Consider the following 11,090-nt stretch of genomic DNA (forward strand, 5'->3'; position numbering starts at 1 on the left):
AAAAAGAAGAGAAAATTCAGGAGGAACGCCTGAGGAAGGAGCAGGCGCGGCGGGAGAGAGAAGGAGGATTGGCGAAGAAAAAAATTGAAAACGACGGATGTGGAGAACGGAAGCTGAGAGGGGAGGTGGTGACAATGAGCAATGTGAACCCGTTGCGCCAAAAAGACATTCGACCGGGCATTGGGACGAACTCGCCTTCCAGGACTTCCGCAGGAGAAACAAGAAGAAAACCAGGGGGGGAAGGAGAGGAGGAGGAAGGGGACAAGGGTGTGGAGGAGGAAGAAGGGGAAGAGGAAGATGTCTGCGAGGGATGCAACGAGCCAGGCCATGACATAGCAGAGTGTCCGCATGCCACAGGAATGGATGAGGAGGAAGATGACGAAGAAGAAGATGGTGGCGAGAACGAGGAGGAAGAACAGGATGATGATTCCGAACGGGGTGGGGGTTGGTGAGATGGCGAAGTGTTACTGAGCTTTCAAACGATCTAGTCAAAATGCATCATGTTTGTTAGAATTTATTGATTGACTAAGGATGTAGGAGTGCTGCATTTCAAAGTCGTTCATGTGTTCATCTCCACTATGAAATCTTCAGTCCCCTTGTATCACCTTTCTGGACTTTACCGAACAGTACACTTTACTTGCGGAAGACAACTAATCAGCGTTTGCTTACGACAGAAAATTAACGTTCACTGCCTAGGTCATATGTCTGATCTAACATTACACAAGAAAGCATGTCCCCGGGAGATCTTGCCTGTCCATGTCTTCGTAAGTCTAGGCTTGTGGCATGTCTCTCGAATCCATACTTTTGAGCATTAGCGAACAAAATCGTTCTTCTTCTTGATGCTGTGCCTCTTTTGTTTGTGGTTTACTTTGCGTTGGCTTGGAAAGGTCAAAGCCGTTTCCCTTTGCTGCTTTCCACGCCCCTGGAAACCCGATTTCTTCTTCGCCCACTTCAACCAGGGTCGCCACCGTGGTGGAGGAGGAGGACGACGCAGTTGAGCGTACTAGACTGTCTGTCGACGGGTACTTCCCGACCGAGGAGGGAGATGTCGCCTGCTCTTTGTGCACTGTGGAGGCCTCTGCTTGTGCGTGGATTGGATAAGAGGTACAATTGCCGTGTACACCCAAGCTGCTGGCATCTTTGTTTGTATTGCACTGTCCGGCCCCAGAGACAATCATATTCTCCCTACACCACTTCTCAAACACGTCGTCAGGGTCTACCGGTGGTTCGTATAATGTCTTATCGTCTCCTTCTCGCATGTGAGGGAACCAACTATTGACGCAGTTCTCTAGGTCGTGTATCCATGCGGGAGATTCTGCATCGATTGCTATGAGGGGGCCAAGGCAGGCCATAGAAGCCCCTGAAGAGGAAATTGTGGTCACGTCATCCGTAGGGGAAGCTATGAAATGGGAATCTGCAGTCTCTGCCGTCGTCTTCATCGACGCATAGGAGGAAGAGGGCGGTTGTTGAGCAACTAGATCATAGGATTGATACAGCGGAGTGTTCGTGTTCGCTAGACATACAGCTGGCTCCACACTTGATAACAATTCTTCGCCGTCATCATCACATCTGTTTTGCCGCATTTTCCGCTGCCTTTGCCTCCTTTGTGTCTCCCCGACTTCGTCTTTCTCCCCCACTTCGCCCAGGTCATCATCATCATCGTAGTAGTAGTAAAAGTCTTCTTCACCATTCCTCTGTAAAGTGGTGCTATTCTTTCCACTGTGACGGGCATGCTCCTTTCTCCTCGATGATGCAGCGTAATGTCCCTCGGATCGCCTTTTGAATCCTGTGTACACGCTGCCCCGAGCGCGAGTGCGCTTCGAGGAAGTAATACTTCCGATACCATTGGAATGAGCAGAGGACATCAACGATGTATAGTATGACGCAGGTGCTGACTCGATGAGAGCAGCCAGCTCGGGCTTCAATGGTCCGAAGAGGGTAAGAAAGCGCGAGTTTTTGTACAAGCGAAAGAAGCATGTGCGACTGTTCGCTTCTTTTGCGATGATACGCCGATATTGGTGGATTGCCTCAGGGCGTTGGGCGAGTAATGCTTGAAGGATGGAGGGTAGCAAAGGGGAGTCGTATGTGACCAAATCCAACGCCTCACGTGCGAGCGAGACTAATGTGGACGTAAGGGTAGTTTCCATAATCGAAACAAGACCGCGCCCTTCCCACTCCTTCAATTGTACAAAAATTCGCCGTTGTTGCTGCCGATGGCTTGTCGAATCTTCTGTGTCATCTATCTTATCATCCTCTTCACTTTCAATCGTTTTAAAATTCCCAACAAATTCGAGCCTTAGCCCCTGGGGGCAGCTATCATACAAGAATCTGTGGGCCAACAAAAACGTATCCTTCGCCTCCTTATCCTCCTCTTCGGTTCGATCGCGCGTAAATTCTTCTAGGCTCACTGCTGCACGAAAAGCAGGAGACTTCATTTGCCATGTCATCCCCATCAAAAAACGAAGGAAAGACGCATCCAATGCACGGCCTTTACTAAAAAAGTCTACCGAGATCCATTCCAAGGGATTAGCCGAGCGGCGATTAAATCGCATCCGCCATAGATCTCCATTTCCAAGGCGCTCAAAATGTTCTCCAAATAGTTCGGCGGCTCGGTCGTATCGAAGGACAGGATTGTAATGCTTCATATTGGCGATCCATTGCGCCTTGCTCTGGTGTAGAGCTTTCCATTCCGATTGATGCGGCCGGACCATTAAATATTGGTGGAAACACTTTATCTGATGCCACTCTCGTGTGCGTACAAGATTACCGTTGGCAGAGCGAACAGGCGTTGGCAAGGACTCCGTCTGGTCAGTCTCGACTTCTGTAGCGGCTATGGCTCGGATGGGTGAGGCTGGAGAGTAGAACGCAGTTGGGGACTTCGATAACATTCGTGTAACTCGTATCTATGACTATTTTAAATACCTCGATGCAGCATACGGCCTGTTTGAGCTGAGATTTCTCGGTTTGTATGTGTGCGAATGGGTGATAACGTTAACAACAGCTCGAATTTGAGATACAATTTGCCTCTTCTATAATGAGCAGAATTATCATTACAAGAGCGATTTTCAGTCTTGAATCGCAGGAAATTAAGATTTTATTGAAATTTTAACGCTTAAAAAGTTTCAGTAATTATCAGGTCAGTATACGCTTTGAAAAGAACGATGCTCGTACCGTCCAGTCTGTTATTTAGCCGCCTGCGCTCGGCCGTTGAAGTTGAACATTGACGTCATAGTAAAGATCGGCGGCGTAGTCAATTGCCTTAGGTAAGCGCAGGTAAAGTCTCACGATTTATATAGTATAGTGTCTACTAATTGCTTGAAAGACGGCCACTTGTGTACGTGAAGATTCTCAATTGGAATTTCTAATCCATCAACCACTCACCGGCGATATACTGCAGGTGGACATGATATTAGTTCTTCAGAAGAGATCCGATAGTCAAACGATAAGAAAATACGTGCATTACAGACTCTGTCAATTTGACAGAAAAAAATCAAATAGTCAGGAGATGATAGTCCATGCAAGAAATAAGAAAATATAATGATGAAAACGGTACTTTCTTTATCACTTTTATTAAGTGAACGCTGAAGTAAGTCATGAACGCTGCCTTGACATTTAACACTTCATGACGTGACAACATTCCGGAGAAGCGTGTCCCTTGGACTTTTGCATACCAGTCTCTATGTACACCACCATTCCAACCTTGTTTATGATTCATGACTGTACGCATCACGTTTTCGCTTGCACGAAGCCTCTTTCCCCACTCACCTTTCCAATCGTCGTCTCCTTTCCTTCTGAAAGTTGCAATTTCTTGCGACGGACTCTCTCATAGACAGCTTGGATCAAAGGCATTGTCTTTTTCTGCCACATTTCATACTCTCGCATCACGTCGTGCAACTCCTCCATCCGTTCCTCTTGGCGCCGATTCCTTCTTTGAGTCCTGTCACTGGGGTTGTGGCCCTCCGTGTTGTGGTCTTCTGAGCCCTCGAGACGGTTAGAGGTATGACGGTCGAGGTGGACCATAGGATGGGAGGAGGATACGTCGAGCGAGGCCGCGGAGAGTGAGGAGTCGGAGGAAGGAGGCTCTTGTTGCCGGGATTCCTGCTTGAGTTTGTCTTGCTTTCGGGACTCGAATTCCTTGCGCGCATGCTCGAATCGCTCACGCTCCATCATCCAACCTCTCAGACGGGCCTCCAAGATGTCCAATTCGTCCCCCTCTATGTCTTCGGCATTTTCACATGCGCCCACATCCTCCTCCGTGTCCCCGTCGCCACCCCCTCCGGCCTGCACATCCAGAGTGTCCCGTTCCCGATCCTCTCCCCCTTCATTTTCCCACACGAGAGTCGAGACCGCATCCATTTCCAGTCCTTCCACCCGCTCTCCCCTCTCTCGTTTTCTTCCATCATTCTCCATCCCTTCCATAGGCAGGGCGATGCCGTACTTTGCTGCGCTCGCCACGAGTGCACCGGCACCCAGGTCGGGACCACTCTTGCCCAGCGCTTCGATGCCTACAGCGTCCACTCCAGGAAACGAGGGTGAGCATCCGACTGTCGAGGACACATCACGAGGGGCTGTAGGCACCAAAGTGTCCGTGCGGGGGCAGAAGGGTGGGGCGGGGGTTGTAATCGATTTGCCCGGCGGATCACCGCGCCGGTCCTCCACGCTCCTTGTCCTCCCACCAGAAGGAACAAAAGAGCACGCCGAAAGCTGGTCATTCCTCTCTTTTCTCGTTCCTCTGTGGGAGGTCTGTGAAATTTCCTCGTCAACTGCCGACGCTTCCCGCGTACGCAACTCCTCTGCGATCCAGGGCGGAACACGCACACCATAGGACTCCAGCATCAGCTCTAAAGGACGCCGAGGCTGACAACGAGGCCCTATGCGCGTGAAATGGGCCGAACTGGAGCTCGACAAGAAGGGAGGGATGGGGAGGGAGGAAGCAAACGAGGATCGGCCGTCTCGTTCGATGCGATCGTGGATCGGGCCTTGCCAACTCACTGTATCGAGGCGCGGGTTCCGGACACGATTGTCAACACTCCCTCCCCAGCTCGTCCCGCCAGCCGATCTGATCCCGTGATGCCTTATTTGAATATCTTCTCCCGTCCACGGTCGGGGTGGGGGTAAAAGTCGTCGTCCTTTTGGCCCTTTGATGCCCACAGCGCACGTTCTCCAAGTGCACACCTTAGCCCCAGTGGAGGCCCCCCTCCACCACGACGTGGCAGCCTCCACAAGCTTGGCCTGTCGTGCCTCCGCCTGCTGCTGTACCCGTCTTGCTCGCTCGAGTCGGTGCCGGGCGGCCCATATTTTCCAGGCTCGCCACGCCCCAGCTTCCCGCCTTTCTTTCCACTGCCACATCGCCTCCCTTCCTCTTTCCCACGCCCGGCGTCGTTGCTCTCCAAGCTCCCAGGCACCACAGGTCCATTTTCGCAGAGCCCATGAGACTTGTCGGTGAGCCCACAGGCGACCAGCCCGCTCCTCTTGCTCGTGGAAGGCTTTCAAGCTCTGAGTTCCCATAGACCAAGCTTCCCATCCCTTTGCCTCCCCTCGCTTCCCGTAGGCTTGCTGGCCACACTCCACCTTTGCCCTTTGCCACATGTCTGCCATCGTCCGTCGCGCCCACCGTTGCAGGCATCGGTCTTGGCCTCGGCTGCATTTCCATGCCAGCGTGCGCCTGCCCCGGTCTCTCTCCTCTTTCTTCCTCCTCACCAGCCCTTCCCACACCCGCAGCGCCTGGCAAACCTTCCGCCGCCAGCACGCCTCCTCCCACTCCATCCGCACCCTCTTCGCTTCTTGCCGTCCTGCTGTCCACTTCCTCCAGACCCGCCACCCGCGCGAGAGCCTCCACTCCGTCGCCCGCCTCCCTTGACGGCTTCCTCCCGTTCGCCCTCGCCATCGTTGGAATGCCCGATGTATCTGCCACAGGTACCACCATGCGTTACTTTCCCGCCTTTTCCGGCCCTGGCACCCCTTCGACTGCGTCCACGCGCGCCAGGCAGCCACTGAGCTCTCCAACTGCTGCTTCTGCCACCCGGTATCTCCAGCTTCCACCCTCTCGCGGGCCCTCACGTGCTCCTCGGCCCATATCTGCCATTGTCTTACGGCCCGCGTGGCCCTCCCCACACAGCACGCCATCATTCCCACTTCCCCCAGGTAAACCTCCGTCGCTCGCCACTGCCGCCAGGCTGCACCCGCGCGCAGGAGCGCCATCCATCCGTGCAGCACCTGTCTGTGCCGTCCCCAAGCCTGGCCTTGAAGCATCTTGCGATAACGCTGGGCCCCCTCCTTAAGACACGCGAGCCCCCGCCGGACTTGTCGCCGACGCCTCCATGCTTCCATGTCCGCTGTCCGGCCCTCTTCCTTCGCCCTTGCCTGCTCCGCTGCTTCGTGTTGTCGATGTTGCCTGTGCCTCGTCTTCCACCGTTTCCAACACCTGAACATCACAGAAAGAGCATGCCGCGTCCCCGCCAATGCCTCCGCCTCCCGCTGCTCCTTCTCCCCGTGCTTGATCGTTTCCCACCACCAACGGAGCGCACGCCGTTGCCTTCGCGCGTCGGCCCAGGCAATTGCCGTCTTTTCGTACCAGGCTTGCAAGCCCCGTCCCCGCCAGCAACGGAGCGTGCGCCGCATTGCCGTGGACTGCGCAAAGCCGTCCAAGCACATAAATCGGCGACGCCGCGTCAAGGCTCGGCCGGTGCGTAGCCGGAGGGAGTGGAGAGTGCGGCGTTTACCTTGGAATGGGCTACTGCGGGAGGCATGGTCGCCCGGGGCGCTGTCGTCCGAGTCATCAGAAATTGGTGGGACCTGCACATTAGTTCCCGCGGTCCCTTGCGCGCCATGTCCTCCCTCCAAGACTTTTCTATTTCCCCACTCTGTTGCAGGCTTTCTTGTTGCCGCAGTTTCCCCTGCTTCGTTTGCTGGCGGGGTGTGGGAGGGCTGCCGAGATCCAGTCGCATGGCCTGTCCCGTCCACTGCCGCGTCAGCCACCGTAAAAGGCGCCTCTGTGCGTCTGAATCCAGGAACTATGGAGGGCTTGTGTATGCGCTCGAGGGCGTCCATTTGCCGGGCGAAGCCGTCTTCCACCTCGTGCAGAACGTCTTGGTCGTCGGCGCTCTCACTGTCATAGAATTTCGATGGCGAGGATAGAAATCCTGACGACGCCACATGAGGAAGCAGGGAGGAGGCTGCAGGCAATGAGAGCGTCGAAGAGTACGATGAATTGGGAGAGGAGGAAGCAGAAGAGGAAAGGGAAAAGTGGAAATCGGCTATGGGGGCAAAAGGAGGCTCGGCTTTTTGCATTGGGACGCTACTTCATGTCTTTCATATTTCCTCTCAAAGGCATTGCCGTGACTCCATCCCCTCAAGGATTGAAAAAGGAAAAAGCATGCTGCTCCTTTCCACCCTCCTTTGGCTGCTGAAGTCCTACGAACGAGGTGCAAGTTCGCGGCGAATGTTAGATGTAGCGGTGAGGCAACTTACACAAAACATGCCGCACGGAAAAGCTGCAGACTCACAGTCGTGAAGGCGGCGATGGACAATTGTGTAGGTGATTAATGCCTCAAACCAAATAACAAGTTTACCAATTTAAAAATATTTGTGCACGCTTTGATTTCGTGGTAATGCTTTGCTGTGTGTGCACGTAACCAGAAGCACGGGGGAATGGCGGGAAGATCGAGGCGATACGATCCTTCTTCATGTGGGCACAACGGATGAATTGTGTGACGCACATAGGTAATAATTATTATTAATGTTCTCAAACAGTCGAATGATATATTCATTGGAAAATAATGACGTCGATTGATCTTTTCGATTCTGAAGGAAAAAAAGACATCCAATCGAGTCGTGACATGGGCCGATTTTTGAGTCACGCAGGTCTGCAATGTCCCTGCCAAACATCTAAAAACACCTGATGCACAGCGGTCTAATTGATTTTGATGCGGCCTTCTTCAAGAATCCTTTTTTTTTACAAGGTCTGAAACAGTAAGATACTGTCAAAGTATCTTTTTTGTAGCCATGTTGCCATATTATCAGGTCGCCCAGAACGTTTCCTTTCAAGGGATTGACAAATTTCTTCACTTCATTCCTTCCCGGCTTGCAAACCGAACAATTCCTCTGCATTTTTCCGCGTGATCTCTCGGACAATATCCAGTCCTACTCCTTTACGTGCGCCTATGACTTGCAATGACAGCTGCAAATTTCGAGGCACGTTGACCTCTCCTTTCACAGCCGCCAAAGCTGGACAATCTGTTTCCAGTAACAGACTTTCCAATGGCAAGCGTTCAATCCACTTGATCATGACAGGACTGCGTGACGCACAGGGAGGAACCGAAAAATAAATGCTTTGTTGGGAATCTGCAGCAGCCGCTGCTGCGTATTTAGCCTTTCCGTCCCATGCGTGCATCACGGCGCGGACCCGACCTTCATACATCCTAGCTCTTGTTTGACTACTGGCTCTCTCTGTTGTTTTTAGCGTGTCTGCAACGCTTGATGCTGACACTGTTTCTCGCAGCAGTGACAAAGCGTGGTGCCCCGCTCCCCGGGAATGCACGTTTACGGGCAAATCAAGTTCGTATGCCAGCTCTACTTGTTGTCTCATACACTCCCGTTGCAATGCTTTGACAGCCTCGGCATCATCATGTCCCAAGATGTGCGGAGAGAAGTCCAATCCGATTTCTCCCACACAGGCCAGCTTCGTGTGATTCTCTCGGATGAGGTTTAGCACGGTAGACAAGGATTTTAGACATGCATGTTCAGGATGAAGACCTAACGACTTATGCAGCCGGACGCCGTTTTGGCAAGGCGGCAGGTTTAGAACCAAGGCTGCGTCTCGTACATTCTCGGAGACGACCACAATGTCGCGGACACCGACACTGTGTTCAAGGGTTATCGAGTGTCAGGGCTACCAGGCTTTACTGGGTCTTAAATGAGAAAAATGCCTTTCGTTCTGTTCAACAAGCTCCATACATGGCTACATTGTGATATTTGCGGATCTTTCCTTCATCTTCTTGTATAGGATAGAGTCTTAAATGGACCAGGGAGGAAGAGAGGAAAGAGAGGGAAAGTGCTACGGTAATTTCTCTTGATACACGTACCTATACGCTTCCGTCAATAATCTGTCTAGATCCGGCAATAATTCTTGCGCAGTCAAGTGGGCGTGCACATCAAACATAATCGCGCCAGTAGTATTACCATAGTGGGTTTCGGGACTCTGCGGGCGGTGGTGGTGCGTATGACTCAATAGCTTGGCATTATGTGTCCGAGACCGCTCGCACGGCCGAGAATGGATCGTATAAAGCAAGATCTATGATCACCAACTTTGAAGGCAGAAATCAGCCAAGCTTACGTCCGCGAAAGTATAAAAAGTAGGGAAGGATGGTTTTTAGTGGTTGTCCAATTATCTGTGAAATACACAAATCGCTTGTCTCGACGACATGAAAAAAGCGAGTTCCTCAGTATGCTGGTGCCTTTCTTAGCAAGGCTGCTACGCTCGCATAAGTATTGCCAAAATGTATTTTATGGGCAACAAGGGCAGCACAGAAAGCCTGCGTATCCCACGCTGCATTTATTTTCACATGTTTGATTTCCTCTGAGGCGCTTGTGTCTGTCAGTGGCGGTATTTATGGATGCACAAAGGTAGAGGCTATGATGATACTGCGGAAGAAACCGCTAGAATCTACTCTGGACTTCTTCTGGATCTAACATGCAACTTACCACGGATCTGTACATATGCCCAGACACAGATTAGAAACACGCGTAGATATAGACTAGGAACCCGCGTATCGACTGGCTTTTGAGGGTTCTCAACCCTCAAAGTATCGAAGCTGCTCTATGGGCACATCCTCAACACTAAGATCTACCACCGGCCAGGAGCCACCCATGGGCGGGCGCACTAAATTTGGATTCGCGCTGATCGTGCTGGACCTGACCATCTTACAAGGAGCTGCATTGGGATTGGGGTCATGTACTCACGCAACTGGATTTGGGTACGCTGGCCCTGCGTCCTCGTTTTACCCCCAAGGATCTCAGGGGGAAGCGTACTTGCCGTACACGACCCGCGCACTCCCCCGCCGCCCCCTGCGAACTTTCCCTACTTTTCCCGATACACCCTCGGGCCTGGCCGACGACATTGCTGCCAGTGTGGCAAGGATGATAGAGGAGGACGCACGGCATCGTCAGCTAGAAGCGGAAGCGGCGGCCTCGGTCTCAACCTCAATGTCCCTGCCACGGGCAAGTCCCTCTCCCATATCACCGGGCCCCAGCCTCATCACATCAGCCCCCCGACTCCGCGTCGACCTTCAACTGGACGACATACATGACTTGTCCGAGGATTGGTCCTGTGCGGTCAGTCATCGCTATTTGCCTTTATACGAGAAGGTGCTGCTGAACTTACGAAATCATGGGTACCACCGTGTCGTGGCTGTGTTTGGGCGGAGGGAAGAAGCCAGCTTTGTAGAAAAACGCTTGAGGCAAGGAGGTGCGTTGGATGAGCTGCAGATAGAGTATTTGTCGAGGCCAAGACAAGAAAGCGAGGAATACGCTGAATTTGAGGGTAAGAAGCGCCGGGCCCCGTCCTTTCCCCTCGGCGGCAGCGCCAAAAGCTTTCCCAAAACAAAGCGCATTGACATTGGGAACAAGCCTGAAATGGTCGTCTTTTTCGTCCCACAAAATGCGGCGGGGAGTTTGGCGGAGGTGTCCGAGTTCCAGCGACTCACTGCCATTGCGACATTGCGGGGGGCCCCTGTAGTGCTCGTGAATCCAGCCCTGACCGCCTACTCGCACCTCCCGCAAGGCGGCATGGGGGAGCACGTCCGGCCCATGATCATGTCGGACTTTGTCCCCTGTTTCCAGGCTGCGGCCTACCGTTACAAATACAACCCCTACCTGTCGTACTCCATCGTCAGAAGAGGGGGAGAGGCGGGATGGGAACGGGGACCATGGGGAGTCTTTGCCCACGACGCCCGGCTGCCGGGGTCAGGGTGGGCGTACTTGGAGTCCAGATTTGAAGAGCCGTATCGGTTGGAGGTGGAAAGTAGGTACTTCGATTCCTGTTTTTACATTCAAAAGACGGCAGGGCCGCGGGGGGGACGGTCCCGGGTGGG

At 52.9% G+C, this 11,090-nt stretch overlaps 1 protein-coding gene across 1 annotated transcript; it reads right to left on the reverse strand.

Annotated features, from left to right (window-relative positions):
- Positions 1–7,888: 7,888 nt before the first annotated feature.
- NGA_2069600 (dnase domain containing 3) lies at positions 7,889–9,331 on the reverse strand. Its single transcript, XM_005854506.1, has 2 exons — positions 9,084–9,331; positions 7,889–8,861 (listed from the first exon to the last, which is right to left on the reverse strand). Exons 1-2 carry the CDS (start codon positions 9,158–9,160, stop codon positions 8,069–8,071), a joined length of 870 nt encoding a protein of 289 aa, XP_005854568.1. The 5' UTR covers positions 9,161–9,331; the 3' UTR covers positions 7,889–8,068.
- Between the last annotated feature and the right edge of the window lie 1,759 nt (positions 9,332–11,090).

The sequence above is a fragment of the Nannochloropsis gaditana genome, assembly GCF_000240725.1.
Source record: "Nannochloropsis gaditana CCMP526 unplaced genomic scaffold scaffold482, whole genome shotgun sequence".
NCBI lineage: Eukaryota > Eustigmatophyceae > Eustigmatales > Monodopsidaceae > Microchloropsis > Microchloropsis gaditana.